Source organism: Phascolarctos cinereus, unplaced genomic scaffold (genome assembly GCF_003287225.1).
Source record: "Phascolarctos cinereus isolate Bilbo 61053 unplaced genomic scaffold, phaCin_HiC Scaffold_2;HRSCAF=192, whole genome shotgun sequence".
NCBI lineage: Eukaryota > Metazoa > Chordata > Mammalia > Diprotodontia > Phascolarctidae > Phascolarctos > Phascolarctos cinereus.
In genome coordinates this window covers 103,967,809-103,986,228 of record NW_027555625.1, presented here as the reverse complement: position 1 = coordinate 103,986,228, position 18,420 = coordinate 103,967,809, and the positions used below count along the sequence as shown (strand labels likewise).

Here is an 18,420-nt window from a genome sequence, read left to right as displayed (position 1 = left end):
TTTTTTGATGAAGCAATCAGGGGGAAGTGACTTGCCCAGGGTCACACACTTAGTGAGTATCACGTGTCTGAGGTCATATTTGAACTCAGATCCTTCTGACTCCAGGGCCAGTACTCTATCCACTGCACCACCTAGCTGCCCCAAATTATATCACTTTTCTAAGCTCCACTATTGGTTCCATTAGTTTTATGGACATTTCCACAGCCTTTAAAGTGTGTAAACTGCTATACAAAACTTATCTCAGGAGATCATCAAAACTAAGCCAGTGACATAGATATTACAGGTATTATAGCCTTTAAAATGTTTAATTGTTAGTTAATTTAAATTTCTAATCAAAGTCTAAAAACATTTAAATTTTTAAAAATTTAAAGATTTTAAACATCCCCATTTTGCGTAAGAGGAAACTGACACTCAGCGAAGTCAAATGACTTCCTCAGGGTCACACAGTTGGCAACTGTCTAGGGTACCATTCAGATTCAGATCTCACTAAGAGCCAGAGAGATGTGCCCCAGTTCGCTTTTTAATTAAGTTTGTCCCTCTCCGGCCCCTGTGGGATGTAATTCTCTCGGATTTCCCCACCAGCAGCAGAAATGAAACCAAGGGGCGCCCGTTCTTCCGGCCTGCTTTGACCAGCCAATCAGGACGTGTCTCGGGGCAGTCCTCCGCCGGGGTGTCATGGCAGCCTCCACGCGCTGCTGCTTATGCCTGCGGTTCCGCGCGCTGAAGAGCCGGCCCTTACTCGGGCCGGGCCGGACCCAGCGGCTCCCTCCGAGACAGGCGCGAGCGCTCTGGGGAAGCACGAAGCCCAGGACCGTGGCCGTGGACTTGGGCAGCAGGTACGGGAGCTCCTGGCGCCGTCGCCAGCTCCTCTGAGCACCAGCATTTTCTGTCTCCGCCGCGGGCTCGGGTCTCTGATTGCCCAGCCGAGCGGCTCCGTCTTGGGCCTCCTTACCCCCTAGTCTTCCCTGGGTGGATCTCTGCCCACCTGGGGCCCTTCCCACTCCAGTCCTCTCAGGTCACGGCCCCGCCCCCAGCCCCCTCTGAACCCCAGGAGAGCTATTGAGCACCCCCCCGGGGCGAGGGCGCATTGAGAGCTGGAGGGCTTCATCTCTTTCTCATCCTTCCTTGGGGAAGTCTTTTAACTTCGCTGAGCCCCGGCCTCTCCGTTTGCAAAATGGAGCGCTGGAGACTGGAAGATCCGGGTTCAAATCCTGCCTCTGATACTTTCTAGCTTTGTGACCTTGTGCAAGTAAGGCACTTAAACTTTCCTAGTCTCAGTTTCCTCATCTGTAAAAATGAGGGAGTTGAACTGGATGGCCTCCCAGGTGCCTGCTAGCACCAAATCTGTGACTGCGAAATAAAATCTTCCTCACAAGACTGTCGAGAAGATCGACTGAGATAAAACTAAGATTGAGGTGGTTGTGAGGATCAAAAGTGATTTGCAAACCTTAAAATGCTATATTAATGAGAGCAGCGATTAGCACAGTGTCTGTCTTTAATCAGTGCTTCTTGATTGAGCCTGGCGTTCAGTAATGGAATATAATGGAAAGAGTACTGGATTTTGACTAAGTGGTATTCTGTTGTTTATCAGCTGTGTGGACTTTAATAATTTCCTCGTATGTAAAATGTGAGTTTAACTGCCTTATCTCTAATGCTCTTTCCATTTCTGAATCCTCTAATTCTTTCCCTGTTGCTTCTGTCCTGTGCTATTTGCTCAAGTCCCATGTTTCTGGTTCACCCTTGGTATGCAGGTTGCTGCCTCAGAGTTTCAGATGACTTCTTAATTGTCACATTCATTGACTTTTTCTCAAACCACATTCTTAATATTTCTGCTCTGTTGCCCTCCTATAGATTCAACAATCAAGCAGTCAAATAGGTATCTATATGTTAAGCTTTTACTGTTTACCAAGCTCTGTGGTAGGCCACTAGAAATACAAAGATGAAATCAAAACAGCCACTGCTCACAAAGAGCTCACATTCTGTGGGGAAGAGCATGGAATAGCATGTCTGCATATTATACATAAAATATATACATAGTCAGTATTGGGCAGTTTGGGACATGGTAGGAAGCACTGGCGCTTGGAAAGGTTTCCTGTTGGAATTTGAACTTAAACTGATCTTTAAAGGAATCTAGAGATCTAAGTAAGAGGCAGAGATCAGGAGGGATTACATTCCAGGCACTTACAAAAAAGCATGGAAATAGGAGATAGATTGCTGTCTATAAGGGACATCAGTCTGACTGAATTGTAGAGTGTGTGAATGAGTATAATGGATAGAAAGTTTGAAAGGGTAAGTTGGAGCCTGATTTCAAAGTACTTTAAATTCGAGGGATATGTGGCAATAAAGAGACACTGGAGCTTCTTTTGTTGGAGAGTGACATAATCAGACCTGTGCTTTACGAATATCTCTTAAGTGCCTGGGTAGAATATTGATTAGAGGGGAGAAGTCAGAGGCTGAGTGACTGATTTAGGAGTGTCTTTTGCCATGGTCCAGTTAAGAGATAATAAAGGTCTGAAAGTCAGAACTAGAGTGCTTGTGAGGGGAGAGAACGTGAGAGTATGATGATAGAATTCTCAGGACTTGGTAACCAATTGGGTTTGGGGGAGGGGGGTGAAAAATGAGGATGATTTCTGGGTTGTATACTGGAAGGATAGTAGTACCCTTGATAGAACTAAGAAAGAAAGAACAGGGTAGTCAGTAGTCTCATACTGCAAGAGGACAAGAAGGAAGAGGATTGAGAAAAGACCACTGTTAGATTTAGCAATAAAGAGAATCCTGAAACTTTCAATCAAGTGGTATAGAATGAAGCCAGAAGAAGTTTTGTGGAAGAAAGATAGAGTTTTAATTTAGACTTGTTGAATTTAAGGTGCCTTTGGGACATCCATTTGGAAACGTCCATTAGGAAGTTAGTGTTGAAGGGCTGGTTTTGATCTTAGAGTCATTTACATAGGGATGAACCTTTGGGAGCTGATGAACTCACCATAAGAGTATAGAAAGAAAAGACACAGGATGAACCTGGGTTCCAGCCACAGTTGATGAGGGAAGGGAAAAGAGACATTGATAATGATCCAGCAAAGGAAGCTAAGGAATAATCAGGCTGGCAGGAAGAAAGAGAAAGCAGAAATTAAAGAAGAGGAGAAGGTGGTCAGAAGTGCCAAACACTGAAGAGAGGTCAGGGAAAATGAGGACTGAGAAAAGGGCCTTGAATTTGGCTATGTTGGACATTTAAGGGAGAGCAGTTTCAATTGAATGATAAGATTGTAAGCTAGATTGAAGAGAATGAGAGGAAATAGAGTTAGAGGTTGATGAAACCTGACCCTGTGGTTCCTCCAAGCTCTTGTGTGTGTGTGTGCGCGTGCGTGCGTGCGCGTGTGTGCGTACATACATACATACACATATATATCTATAGATATCTCCCACTCACAGCCAAACTCCTAGAAAAAGTTGTCTACACTCATTGCCTCCGTTTGCCTACCACCAGTTTTCAGTTTCAGCCTCTTACAATCTAGTTTCATTCTCAGTCACTTGATAGATGCTGCCCTATCTAAAGTCACCAGGGTTTTCTGTATTGTTAAATCTAATAATCTTTTCTTAATCCTCTTCCTTCTTGACCTCTGAAGTATTTGACATTATTGAGCTCTCTGTGCTTCCAAAGACTCTCATCCTTGGTTTTCAGAACACTACTTTTCTCTTTTAGATGTCTTCCTACCTGTCTGACCATGATCTGCTTTGTAAGATCATTATCCATGCCCAGCACCTTATTGTGAGTGTGCCAAAGGGCCCTGTCCTGGGCCCTCTCTCTCTGCTAGCTCTTGGTAATCTGTTCAGTTAGTCAACAAATGCATATTATGTTCCAAGTGCTTAGGGATACAAAGAAATAAATGAAACTGTCCCAGTCTTCAAAGAGCTTACAATGAGAACTTAAATCAATACAAAATCACACTATTTACAGGGTAAATTTTTGGGTGGGAAAGGAAGCTGGCAGGGGAAAACGAAAGGCTTCATGTAGAAGATGTCATTTACTGAGGGGAGTGTTAAAGGAAACCAAGGGTTCTTTTTTTTTTTAAATTTTTAGTTTTCAGCATTCACTTCCATAAGTGTTTGAGTTTTAAATTTTCTCCCCCTCCCTTCCCCAGACAGCATGCAATCTGATATAGGCTCTACATACACATTCCTATTAAACTTTGTTTTCACGTTAGTCATGTTGTAAAGAAGAATTAGAACCAATAGGAGGAACCACAAGAAAGAAGAAACAAGAAAAGAAAAGCAAATACTATGCTTTCAAACTCTATAGTTCTTTCTTTCTCCAGGTGTTGATAGCATTTTCCATCATGAGACTTTGGAGTTGTCTTAGATGCTTGCATTGCTGAAAAGAGCTAAATCTGTCAGTGTGGTTGTTACTGTATACAACATTCTCCTGCATCACTCAGCATCAGTTCATGTAAGTCTTTCCAGGTTTCTCTGAAGTCCACCTACTCATCATTTCCTACAGCCCAATAGTATTCCATTACATTCATATACCACAACTTGTTCAACCATTCCCCAATTGATGGGCATCCTCTCAATTTCTAATTCTTTGCCACCACAAAAAGAGTTGCTATAAATGTTTTTGTACATGTGGGTCCTTTTCCCATTTGTATGATCTCTTTGGGATACAGCCCTAGAAGTGCTACTGCTGGGTCAAAAGGTATGCACATTTTTATAGCCCTTTGGCATGTTCCAAATTGCTCTCCAAAATGGTTGGATCAATTCATAACTCCACCAACAATGCATTAGTGTTCCAATTTTCCCACATCTTCTCCAACATTTATCATTTTCCTGTTTTGTCATGTTAGCCAACCTGATAGGTGTGATGTGGTACCTCAAAGTTATTTTGATTTGCATTTCTCTAATCAGTAGTGATTTAGATTCAGAAACCAAGGATTCTAAGAGCCAGAAGTAAAGTAGGAACACCTTCCATGCTTGGGAGACAACTAGCAATCTCTATACAGATGATTTGAAAAGCATCAAACTATAGTAGATAGCAGTGAACTTGGGAACAAAGAAGACCTATATTCAAATCCTACCTAAGATACTTCCTAGCTGTGTGACTTTGGAGCAAGTAACTTAAACAGTTTGGTCCTGTATTTCCATAGGAGGTTGGATTCAGTGACATCTGAGATTCCCTTCTAGATCTAGATCTATGATGTAGCTACATGTCCATCCTTCATTTGTCTCCTAAGCTCCCATCCACCTCTAACAGCCTACTAGACATCTCCATAGATGTTCCAAAGTCATCTTAAACTAAATATATCCAAAAGAGAACTCACCTTTCCTCCTCCTAACTTTCCATTTCATAAGATCATGGATTTAGGGCTATAACAAACCTTAAAAGCTATAGAGTCTACCCCCTCTTTTTTACAGATGAGGAAACTGAGGCTGAGAGAAGGTCACATGGCTATTAAGTATCTGAGGTGGGACCAGTATATATTAAAATCCCCCTCAACACTCACTGTGTGACCCAGGGCAAGTCATTTCATGTCTCTCAGCCTCAGTTTCCTCATCTGTAAAGTGGTGATAATAACAGCAGATGAGATAGTAGTTGTAAAGCACTGTACCTAGCACATAGTAAGCACTATATAAATATTAGTTGTTATCGTTATTATCATTATTATTATTATTATTATTATTATTATTATACCATACTGCTTCTGGGGTAGCATGTCACTGACAAGGTTTGCAACTTTGAAGTTGTGCTCAACTCTTCACTGTCACTTTCCCCCATATTCAGTCGTTCTACCGTGTCAACATCTCTAGCATCCATCTCTTCTTTCTCCTTACATCACAACCATCCTAGTTTGTTGTTCAGTCATATCTGACTCTTCCTGACCCCATTTGAGGTTTTCTTGGCAAAGATACTGGAGTGTTTGCCATTTCCTTCTCCAGCTCATTTTACAGATGAGGAAACTGCGGCAAACAATGTTAGGTGACTTGCCTGTGGTCACTCAGCTGGTAAGTGTCTGAGGCTAGATTTGAACTCAGGTCTTCCTGTCTCCAGGCCCAGCATTCTATCCACTGTGCAACCTAGCTGCCCAACCTAGACCAGACCCTTAACATTTCTTACCTGGACTGTTTTAGTAGCCTCCTATTGGTCTCCCTGCCTCAAGTCTCTCCACTTCTAAATATCTTGCACATAACTGCTTACTTGATATTCCTAAAGAACAAGTCCAACCATGTTATTCCTCTACTCAAGAAACTACAGTGGCTCCCCTATAGGATAATATACAAATTCTTCTGTTTAGCATTTAGTCTTTCATAATGGCATCAGTCAAAGTTTTTCAAGCTAATTACATGTTATTATTCCCCCTCCTCGTACTATATCACCCACCAAACAAACCTGGTTGTTACTCGTATGTAATATTCCATCTTCTCACCTTCATTCCTTTACTCACCTTCATTCCTTTACAGAATCTGTCTACTACATATAGAATGTTTTCCCACCATACCTCTGTTTCTTGGAAACCCTAGCCCTCTCCAAGACTCAGCTCAAGAGGCTTTTCCTTATTTTCCCAGTTGTTAATGTCCTACCTCCATGTCTTTTTTGTATTTCATATATCATGTTTTTACTTATGTGTGACCATGATGTATTCCCCAGTAGAATGTTAGCTGCTTGAGAACAGGGACTCTTTCCCTTTTGTTTCTGCACCTCTAATATCTAGCCTAGTGCCTCCCACATAGTAGGTACTGAAGTTAATACTTGTGGATGGATTGATTGATGAGTATAATTTCAGTAGGCAGAAAGGAAGAGAGAGGTGGCAGTCAATGAAGAGAAAACATGAAGAAAGTACCATAACATGTAGAACAGAGAAGGCTGGAACAAAGATTGCATTGAGGGCATGTTGGGAAGTGAGGCTGGTGGTGCCAAAATATGAAAATGTTTAAAGCCAGGCAGAGAAATTTGGACTTGATACAGAAACTTTTGTAGGTTTGTCAGCTTACATACTTGATGTAATCTAGAGGTACTTAACCTGGGGTTTGTGAACTTGTTTTGTTTTTTATTCCCCACTGTTTTGATCATTGTATTTCAATATAATTGATCTCCTATATAGTAAAATGCATTTCTTATGCACTTAAAAACATTCTGAGAAGGGATCCATATTCTTCGCCCTACTGCAAAAGGGTTAAGAACCTGTAGTGTACAGTTTATTATTAATCCTACAACTACTTATAGCACTAGATACTTGGAGGCTTGTTAGGAATACCATTGTAATTCTGGTGTGAGGTGATGAAGGCCTGAATTAAAGGTGTAACTGTGGCCGTGAAAGAGAATGGGTGGATACCATAGACTTTTTCAAAGAAGAAGTGGTTGGAATTGGAAATTCAAAGGATTTAGTAGGAATTGCAGTTTATCACTTTAACCTCATTCCACCTCTGTTTCTTCTTATATAATATGGGATAGTGATGGCACCTCCCTTCTAGGGTTCAAACTAGAGAACATAAGGAAAGCACTTAGCAAACCTTAACGCTCTCTAAAAATTCTATAAAAACTCTACATAAAGTGTTGTTATTACCACATTAAATGAACACCCTGCTCTCTTCAAGAGAACTTTGTAGGCTCTCTGAATCAGGGCTGTCAATTGAATTGATGACTTAAGTCCTTTTGGTTTTGTTTTAAACAGAAAACTAGAAATATCCTCTGGAAAACTGGCTAGATTTGCAGATGGCTGTGCTGTAGTACAGGTAAAACATTATGGTTTTTAATTTTCAGTTTTTAAAAAATGGTTACTGGACCTGGTTTTAATTTCTTCCATAACAATGGATGATTTAAATGGATAATGTAAGAATCTTGGTAGTAGAAGTCAATTCAGGGATTATCTAGTTTATTTCCAATATTTATATCAAAAGTGTTCCAGAATAGGTACCCTTTCTTATCTTTGAGATTTCAAAAAAAATTATTTCACTGCATTAATTAAGTTAGATATTCTAGTGTCTTATGAACTTTTATGGAGGAAGTTTTATTGATCTATAGTTATATCTCTTGTTCTGCTTCTATTGATGATAGAGAAAAATGTACTATGTTTTCTTGTTTCATATTGACTTTGTTCTTGTTTCAGTCATTGTTGCATAGCAGGAGTCTGCTTTTGGCCACTTAAGATTAATTAAAGTCACTGTTATGAAAAACAGTAATCTTCCATTGAGTTTAATTGAAGTAAAGTAGCAACTCATTCTTTTTTTTTAATCTTTCTATTAAATAATTGGAAGCTGTTGGTATATTGATAATTCCTAGTGCTAATGCTACTTACTGTTTGTTGTATTTTTGTATTTTTGAAGTCAGGTGAAACAGCTGTGATGGTCACAGCAGTCAGTAAAACAAAGCCTTCACCCTCTCAGTTCATGCCTTTAGTGGTAAGTACCAGATAATTTGTTTGAAATTGTGATAGCTTCTGAAGAATAGAAAGGGAAAAATACCTCCATATTACTTAATTCTTTGGATGGAGTGTCTTGACTAGGGATGAGTATAGGTCACTTTTTTAAATGAGTCATTAAACTCATGACAGTAAGTGGCTATCTATAGACTCTAATGATCTCCTTACATATATAGTAACAAATTTGCAAAGAGGCAGATTTTATTTCAGCCTATAAAAGTTTTTCGTATATAGCATGGTGAAACAATGGAACCTTAGTTACTCTAGAGGGGCAGCTAGGTGGCACAGTGGATAGAATGCCAGACATGGAGTCAGGAAGATTCCTGTTCCTGAGTTAAAATCTGGCCTCAGACACTTACAAGCTGTGTGACCTTGGGCAATTCACTTAATGCTGTTTGCCTCAGTTTCCTCACTATAAAATGAGCTGGAGAAGGAAATGACAAACCATTCCACTATCTCTGCCAAGAAAACCCCAAATGAGGTCACAAGGAGTCAGACACAGCTGAACGACAAGTTGTTCTAGAAGTTAGCAAAGTAGTGCAGTAGGAATTCCTCTTGCCCTAAAGATATTTAGAAGAGATTTTTTTATTGGATGAAACATTAAATTAGATGGCCTTTAAGATCACCTTCAACTCAAGTTCTATAAAACCTTTGTCTTGTAAACATAAAATAAAGTAACACTGTATTTGCTCCAAAGAATAAATTGCTATCTGTCCCAGGTAGATAATTATTTGTAAGGCAATGGTAGGTGTTAGACTAGAGTTTGTAATAGTATAGCTACTGTTGGAATTCATAAGAATGATTCCATTTTCACTTAAGGTTGACTATAAACAGAAGGCTGCTGCAGCAGGTAGAATCCCCACAAACCATCTTAGAAGAGAGTTTGGTTCTTCTGACAAAGAAATTCTCACAAGTCGAATTATAGGTAAGATAAGAAAATACAAAAATAACTCCATATGATCATTTGAATTACTTCTTGGGGTACATGAAGTGAGGGAGAATGAAGAGAAGATCATGCTAAGGTTACGAACTTGGGAGTCCAGGAAATTTGGAGGTGGGGATAATGATTTCAGATGTGGATATGTTGAGTTTTAGATATCTCTGGAACATCCAATTTGAAATGTCCAGTAGGGAATTGTTGATGTATAATTGAAGCATAGGGAAGAGACGAGGGCTGGATGGAAGCTAATGAGGATACTGAGAGAGAGAATGTAGACAGAAAGGTAGAATAATGTGAGATTGTGGAGTTTTTGAATGGAAAGCAAAGGAGTTTTAACTTTATTTAGTAGACAGCAAAGAGCCACTAGAGATTTTTGAGCAGAAAAGTGATGTGAACATATGTATTTGTAAGAATGATTATTCTGACCACAATAGAAAAGATGGTAGAAGCAAGAAGAAAGTGAATGAGATGTTTTTATCCTCCATGTTTTTCAGTAGTCTTCACCTGAATGATTTCCAAAAATTTTGTAGTATTTGCCTACTAGATTAATTCTGTGGATTGATTCCCAAACTCTTTAGTATACCCAGATATTTCAATTAGGGCTGTTTTTGAGATGTCTTAAGTTGCATTTCTTGGAATGGGGTGGGAGGGATGTAAGAGTGGTTTAGTAACATCAGGCTAATAGCTATAACCACACTCAAGTGGCATTGGCAGTAGTACTGGGAAGGATTTACTTTTCCACTGATGTTCAGTTTATATGTCTTTATCCCCTATTTCTACTTTGAAGTAATGGCTTTGGGACCATAATGAAGATCACTTCCCCTTTCCACTCTTTTTGGCCTTTGCCAAAAACTATAAACTATATCTTCTCACTTCTTAGCTGCTTGTAAGACTACTATAGTGCTTGTGCATCATACTTCTACAGAGCACTTAGGCACCTACATTATTACCAGGGATGGAATAAACATATGTAAATTATATCATCCCATTCATTTGTGTTCTGCTTAGTAAGTCAGCTTGAGAAAAAAGGAAATTCTTCATATTGAACAACTCTTGTTTTTAGCCATATTTTTAATACAGAAAGTCTGTTAAGGGGCAGCTAGGTGGCACAGTGGATAGAGCACTGGCCCTGGAATCAAGAGGATCTGAGTTCAAATGCAGCCTCAGACACATAGCACTTACTAGCTGTATGACTCTGGGCAAGTCACTTAACCTCAATTGCCTCATCAAAGAAAAAAGAAAGAAAGAAATAGCTTTTGGGGTGGGCCTGAAGTCAGGAGTACCTGAGTTCAAATCCAGCCTCAGACACATGATACTCACTAGCTGTGTGACTCTGGGCAACTCACTTAATCCCAAGTGCCTGGCCAAAAAAGCGGGAAAAAATCTATTAATTATTACTTAATGATGAACAAATATCCCCACAAAACTATTTTAAAACCTCTTTTGTTCACCTCAGATCGTTCAATCAGGCCTCTCTTCCCATCAGGCTACTTTTATGATACACAGGTAAGTTCTGTTTAGTGTATTTTTAAAGTCAATATTTCTTAAGTATCTACTGTACTGGTCACAAGAAAACAGAGATTCTTCTTGGTAATATTACTTTTTAAGCTGAATGAATAATGAATAAGTACAACATTTATTCCAAATGGTAATTGGAGATTTACTGAAAAGATGTTTTGATCAGTAATTGTAACTCACCTGTCCATAAACTTACAAAATGCTTAAAATTCTAAATAAACATCATGAGGAGTTGCAAGAATTATTTTTCTCATTTTATAGATGAGGAAATGATGGCTTAACCGAAGTACTAACTCAAAAGTGAGATTCAAACCTAGCCTTCTCCTCTCACTAAGTTCAGGGATCCTTCTACTATACCACAGTGCCTCTCCAGCAGAACAAATTTTAAAAAGAATTTTTAAGGTATAACGTAAAACACAATTTAATGCTTATTTTCTATTAAGTCTTATAGTTCTTCCTGGAGGAAAAAAATTTCATCACACTTTTGTTTACAAATAAATTTGTTAGTAATAGGCTTTATTGTTAGTAATGCAGTTTAATCACTAATTTAAGTAACATCTCAGTAATATTTGTTGAAATAATTCTTGCCAAGTTAGAGTGAGTATAGAACAGTAAGAAAGAGAATTTTGATGTTTCCCTTTAGAAAAACTCTTCACAGTACATTTATGTAGAAAAGAAGGATTTCTTGTCTCTTTTAAAAGTATATATTTTGATGCCCCGATGCCCCATACTGAATTCAATCTTTACATAATCAAAATACCAGTGAAGGTCTATGGGGTTGTTATAATTACAGTAGAATTATTTGGCTTAATAGATGTCTGGTATTTTTTTTAATCTTGTTGTTTCAATCCATCTGTCAATAAACATTTGTTAGCTATTTATGTTCCAAGTAATATACTAAGTATTTGTTTACTCTGAGTCTAATTTTTAACATTTTTGTTTTTACTGTATAAACTTTAACACAGCACCATGTCCGTAGATATTCGTACTTTGGATAGATAGTTGGTTGATCTAGCTTGTTTATCTTGGAATGTGGTCTAATAAAATCATAATTATAGGTTTGATTCCACTTTAGTTTTGCTGTGTTCTTTGGCTGTAGGCTGAATTTCTCAGCCTAGCTAGATGTCTAAAGTATATGGTCCTTGGTCACAACGGTAATGAGTGAGTGTGATTAACTTAGTGCAACCATCACTAGAGCCCAGGGCTTTTCTACTAATGATGTAAATAAATTAAATGGCACAAGTCAAGCCCCTTCTTACTATCTGATCTCCGATAACAATTTTTATTGGATTTTTCCAATAAACGTACACCTTTTGGGTATGTCACCTTTTTGAATGACCATGAATGACTCTTCAGACAGTTGTTTGTTTTGTACAAAAGGATTTCCACTATTTTCTTTTCCCATCCTTTGCAAGGATGTTTCAGCCTCAGGTAAATCTGTTATTAATACTGTGTTACCTATTCAGTTATAATCAGTTATGAAAGACATGTTATTTGTTATATGATTTTAAACTGATGTTGACATAAATGTTATTCCTCACTGATTTTTAAAAGTTTTCCATTTTTTTTCTTTCATATCAGGTTCTTTGTAATCTTTTAGCAGTAGATGGTGTTAATGAGCCCGACATCTTAGCAATTAATGGTGGTAAGTCCAAAATTAGAGATTTTACAATTAATATTTTAGTTATTCCAACAGCTTTAAAAAGTTTTTTTTTGTTTTGCTTGTTTTTAGCTTCTGCAGCCCTCTCATTATCAGATATTCCTTGGAATGGTCCCATTGGTAAGTCAAGATTTGAATGTAAGAAATATAACTAAGGTTACTTTTACAAAGTAATATGTAATTTGTACAATGATTACATGCCTTTTGTATTCACAGCACTATATTAGCAGATGGGGATACAAAGATAAAAGATTACACATTCCCTGCCCTCAGGGGCTTAGAGCATAATAGAGAAATAATCCATTTTAACAAAATAATATAAGGTAGAATGTGATAAGAGCAGAGGAGAAATCTATTCAAAGTACTCTTAAGAAAATTGAGGAGGGTAGAAAACAATGTGTGATAGGAGTGAGGAGAGGTAGAATAAAATAGATAGAATTTTACAAAGGATATGTTGCCTGCTGAGCCTTAAAGGCAGTGAAGGATTTAGACAGCAAAGATAATAGTATGTGTTCCAGAAACAAGGAATAGCCTGCATGAATTCACAGAGGCAGGAGACAGCATGCTGAGTTCAGGAAACAGCTAGTAGTCCAGTTGAGCATGGATATAGGGTACATAAGGAAAAGTTAGGTGAAAAGGCTAGAAAGATAACTTGGAGTCAAATTATAAAGTTTTTAGCTAGCAAGAGGGTGTAGTCAATGGTTTTAAATGCTCCAGAAAGGTCAAGAAATAGAAAACTAAGGAAAAACCATTAGATTTAGCACTTAAGAGGTTACTGAGGACCCTTGAAAGAGCAGTTTCAGTAAATGGTGGGATTAGAAGCCACATTTCAAAGGGTTGCAGAGCAAATTAGTAGTGAGGAAGTAGGGGCAGTGGGTATAGGCAGGGTGAGGAACTTTTGGCCGTGAGGTCACATGTGGTCCTCTAGGTCCTCAAATGTGACCCTTGGACTGAATCCTTTTATTAAGGGGATTTGTTCTGTGAAGTTTGGATTCAGTCAAAGGGCCTCACTTGAGGACCTAGAGACTTCGAGGCTGAAGGTTCCCTTCCCCCGGACTAGGCATTTAGAATTGAGTAGGAAACATAATAGGCCTAAGGTTTGAAGGAATGGCTGGTCAAGGGAAGTTTTTTTTTTTTAAGGCTAGAGAACTAAGCATGTTCTTAGGCAAAAGAGGGTCAAATATAGCTTGAAGATGAGAGGGAAGGATCAATGGAGAAGGCTTTTGAAGGAGATAGAAAGGAATGTGTTCAAAGGTGCAGGTGGAAGAGTAGTCCATCTTGACAAGAAGAAATATCAGTTTGTCTTCTGGAACTAGATCATAAGTGGAGATGATAAATAAAAACATAGAGATTTGGAGATGAGGCCTTTCGTGGCAGGCTCAGACTTCTCAAAAGAAGGCAAAGTCATCTCTGAGATGGTGAAAATTATATTGAAGGCTTTGAAAAGAGCAACTTAGGAACAGCAGAGATAAGGGTTGCCATATAGTGGTAAGAGTGAATTTGTAATGGACTCACTTTGCATGATTTTGTGACTCCTCCTTTGTTTAGCAACTCCTGAGTATCCATGGAAAAATTAGATAGTAGGGATGACACATGGTTGAGGATTATTAGGACATGTTAAAGGACGGAGAATAAGGGCTTCAGATGGCAAGCAATGAGAGTCCAGTTGGACTGAGTCCCAACTGTGAAAGGACATCAGTAAGGCCAGAACAGAATTGGTAAACTATAACAGGATAGAGATTGAGAAATTGGACATTGTGAGGACAAAGAGCAGGTTTAGGAATGAGGCATTGGGAAAAGTGGAATCATACAAGGTTGTGATCTAAAAGAGACATTTTAGAGTTCAAGATTTTGGTGATAGTAGAACAATTACAGATGGTGGTGAGGCATAAGGTGAGAATGACAGTGACAAGAGATAGACTGGAATCATCCCCATTGAAGAAATTAGGAAGCCAGAGTGTTAGGAGATCTTACATAAGTAGCAAAATCAGCAAAGATTAGGGCAGTAGTTGGGGTAGAGGAAAGTTGTGAGCTGTCCTCATAGAGCAAAGAGGGAGGATAACTTGGAAGTCAGTGGAAAACAGTAATAAGGATCCAGAAAGTATGCTATAATCAAATGGTATAAACTTCAAGAGGTAGGTTTCTGAGGAGATTCTGTAAATTGCATAAAATATGCAGATTTCTGGACCTGTGGGCATTGAGAAAAGGAGGTACCAGCATTGAAGAGTAGTGTTTTCAGGAGAAAGCCAGCTATCAGTTTTCTCTAAGAGTCAGGAATAAGAAAAGTGAACAAGAACTTAATAACAGTAGAAGGCACAAAGGCAAGGCAGGGGCTAGTGGAGGAAGACAGGAGTGGATCAGGGATTGGGCTGAATTAGATGGGGACAGGAATTCAAGGAGAGATAGCAGGGGCTGAGGATTTTGCCAAGCCAGGTATCTGCTCTGAATCACAGGGATCAGAGGAACCGGAAGCAGGAATTTGTTAGACATTGGGCAAAAGATTGCTCAGCAAGGAGAAGTTGTAGATAAAGTCCCAAAGTTGATGTTAGGATGTTGGTGTGAAGTAGGCCTCTGTTGATCCTATATCTTATGTAGAGCTGCCTCACTTAAGTATAATCATTTCAAATATTGCTACTTTCAAGGTTGCTGGAATCAAGTTTGGATTCTAATGATAACATTATACTAGTATTAAAGGTTTTTTTCCCTTAAATATGTTTACTTTTTGTCAGTTTTTATAGGAAAGCTTATTTGTGGCTGAGAATTAAGCATACAGACAGAGTAATACAATGCATATGTAGGGTTTCATTATGATAATACTTTCAGGTGTTGAAAGTATGGATAGTTATTAGTTTTTTGTTTTCCAGAAAGTAATAGGTAAAATATTTTTATATCAGTGATCTTGAGTTTTAAAATATCATTAATAATTGAAGTCCTTTTTAGGTGCAGTACGAATAGGAATAATTGATGGAGAATATATTGTTAACCCAACTCGAAAAGAAATGTCCTGTAGTACTTTAAATTTAGTAGTCACCGGAGCACCTAGCAGTCAAATTGGTAAGTATTTTAGAAATCTGATATTTTCTTAAGTTCACAGTTTTAAATCTAGATATGTATATATTTTGTGTTTAATTATTAAAAACTTTTTGGTAACTATTTCTAAAATAATTTTTAGAGCCTAGAAAGCAACAATTTAATACTGGATTGTTTTGTAAATGTAGTAGTATTTATTTGTCCATTTCATTCTCTCCAACTTTTTATGATTGGATTTGACAAAAAGGGTGGTCTGGTGTAAGGAAGCTTAATCAGAAAGATGAGAAATGAATTGATCTTGAGTCACCTGGGTGCCAATACAGAAAAGACATTGGTAAGCTGGAGGGAGCCAGGATGATAAATGGGCCACAAGATTAGGCCACATAAGTACTGTTTGAAGGTAATTCAATTCAGTAAATATTTATTAAATACCTACTATGTGCCAGGCACTATGCAAAGCACTAGGGATACAGATAAGAAAGAGAAAGAATCCCTGCCCTCAAAGAGTTTTCAATCTAATAGGGGAAGACAACCCACAAAAGGAAGCTAGAAGGGGGGGGGAGTGAGAGGGAGGGAGGGAGGGGGGTAAGGAGAGAGAGAGAGAGAGAGAGAGAGAGAGAGAGAGAGAGAGAGAGAGAGAGAGAGAGAGAGAGAGAGAGAGAGAGAGAGAGAGGACACCAAGGACTTCCAATCAGAGGGGAGAGGAGGCTGAGGGAATTAGAAGGTGCTAAGTATCCAAGGTTGAATTAAATAGCATGATGAGATTTCTAGTGATCAACTTATCCTGGGAGGTCATGTTTAGACTGGATTATGGGGTGGGTTGAATGGAATGTAATAACTGCCTTCAAGTATTTAAAGGGGTTTTATGTGGAAGAAGAATCAAAAGCAGATAGCAAAACCATGAACAGTGACAAAGTTGCGAAGATAAATTTAGGCTCAATATAAGGAAAAAAACTTGGTAACAATTAGGGCTATGCCAAAGTAGAATAAGTTGCCTTGGGGAGGGGCATATTGGGTCCCTTCTCACTACAGATCTTCAAACAAAGGCTGGGTGACCATGTCAGAGTTTTTTTTTTTTTAAGTGAGGTAATTGGGGTTAAGCGCCTTGCCCAGAGTCACACAGCTAGGAAGTATTATTGTCTGAGGCCGAATTTGAACTCAGGTCCTCGTGACTCCAGGGCCAGTGTTATATCCACTGCGCCACCTAGTTGCCCCCCATGTAGAGATTTTGTAGAGGTCATTCCTGGACCAGATACATGGGTAAAATGATACCTTCAATCTCCTTTAACAATCTGAAATTGATTTTGCAACCACTCCTCAGAGCTTATGCTTTTGTTATGTGAATGTACTCTAGGATCTGGAGATGATAAAATTGCCCCCTATTTGTCCCAAATTCAGCATCTACATCATGGCTTAATGTCCTCCTCTTGGCAATACACTAGGAGAATAAAATGCTTCTGAGTCTTTCCTTCATAATTGGCAGTGATCCAGGGTGCTATTCCTTTCTTGTCTAAAATTTTTATTAATATCCTTTGTTTTTACATTGCCTTCACTTCTGAATAGATCCTTTCCCTTTCCACTTCCCAGAGAGTCATTCCTTACAATATAGAATAAAAAGGAGGTAGAGAAGATGCAAAATCAGGTTGACAAAACTGTCTATATACACAGTGTTCCACTTGTGTAGCCCCCTCATTTCTGAAGAGAATGAAGGAAGTAAATTCTCTTCAGCATCAAGCTTGGTCATTACAATTACATAGCATTCTGATTTAGTTTTGCTATTCTTTATTTTACTTATTTTTCAATCTTTGTGTGTAGTCTTGGTCCTGCTTACTTCACTATGTCATTTTATGTCTTCCCATGCTTCTCTGTATATTGCATTTTTGTCCTTTCTTACAGAAGAGTAATATTTCATTATATATATTTCATTATATTCATGTACCACAACTTTAGACATTTCCCAAAACATGGACATATGCTTTCAAGTTTTTTGTTACTTCAGAAAGTGCTGATATAAATATTTTTAGCATGTGGGGTACCTTTCTGTTATCTTTGACTTGCTTGGTCATATCCCTACCAGTCAGTCTCTGGGTCAAAGGATGAAGACGTTTTAGTCACTTGTCTGATATAATTCCTTGCTCTGCCTTTTTTATTGATCTTCTGAATCTACTTTACTGAAAAGTAAAAATGAAAGATTCAGAAGTCCCGTTCTCCTGAAAGGAGGATTAAAGCTTTTCCTTGCTAACTGGAAGAAAAGACTAGCAGTAGAGAAAATGAACAATGAGGAGTGGTCAGAAGTAAATAGGGATTCTAGAGTGATTCACATTAACTCTAAGTAGAACACTTTCATTAAAATCAGTCTATATCTAATGACTTAGATAATCTCCCTTCTCCAAGATGCAATGTTTTATTTTGTGGGGTTTTTTTGTTTGGGGCTTTGTTTAAAGGAGAAAAAAAAACCATGTAATTTAAAAAAAAATTGGTAGTAGAGAAGGTCCATATAATAAAAGCCTGCCCGAAATAAGATTAGGCTTCTCTGTTCCTATGCAGGACACATGCAAGAATCTAAAACCTAGTGAGTTAACAGTTCAAATTAAATATCTCTTAAGATATTTATACTAAACTTTATCTTATGCATACCTTTTCATTTTCTGAGAAACTTATAGGAAATCTCCATTTGGAATTTAATTCAAATGTGAGGACCTCATGGTTCATCAACACTTTGCTAGTCGTTTAAAAATTGAAACTATTTTGACTTTGGTTAAAGAAAGGAATAAGAAAAGTGGCTATAGTGTTTGGAACTAAAGGCAATTGTTTTATATTAAATTTGTGTTAGGACATGGCTCAAGAATTGTATACTAACATTGATT

The 18,420-nt window shown here is 38.3% G+C and overlaps 1 protein-coding gene across 2 annotated transcripts in view; it reads left to right on the top strand.

Moving 5' to 3' along the window:
• Positions 1-639: 639 nt before the first annotated feature.
• PNPT1 (polyribonucleotide nucleotidyltransferase 1) overlaps positions 640-18,420 on the top strand; it is a 48,310-nt gene continuing 30,529 nt past the window's right edge. Inside the window, exons 1-9 of one of the 2 annotated variants that reach the window (XM_078149527.1) lie at positions 776-836; positions 4,311-4,441; positions 7,659-7,719; positions 8,311-8,385; positions 9,225-9,330; positions 10,802-10,851; positions 12,445-12,508; positions 12,596-12,643; positions 15,464-15,577. In XM_078149527.1, the coding sequence (XP_078005653.1) occupies positions 8,329-8,385; positions 9,225-9,330; positions 10,802-10,851; positions 12,445-12,508; positions 12,596-12,643; positions 15,464-15,577 (439 nt within the window). In that variant the 5' untranslated portion in view covers positions 776-836; positions 4,311-4,441; positions 7,659-7,719; positions 8,311-8,328. Of the gene's footprint in view, positions 837-4,310; positions 4,442-7,658; positions 7,720-8,310; positions 8,386-9,224; positions 9,331-10,801; positions 10,852-12,444; positions 12,509-12,595; positions 12,644-15,463; positions 15,578-18,420 lie in introns of both variants that reach the window. The other variant, XM_020996225.2, reaches the window with a different exon arrangement.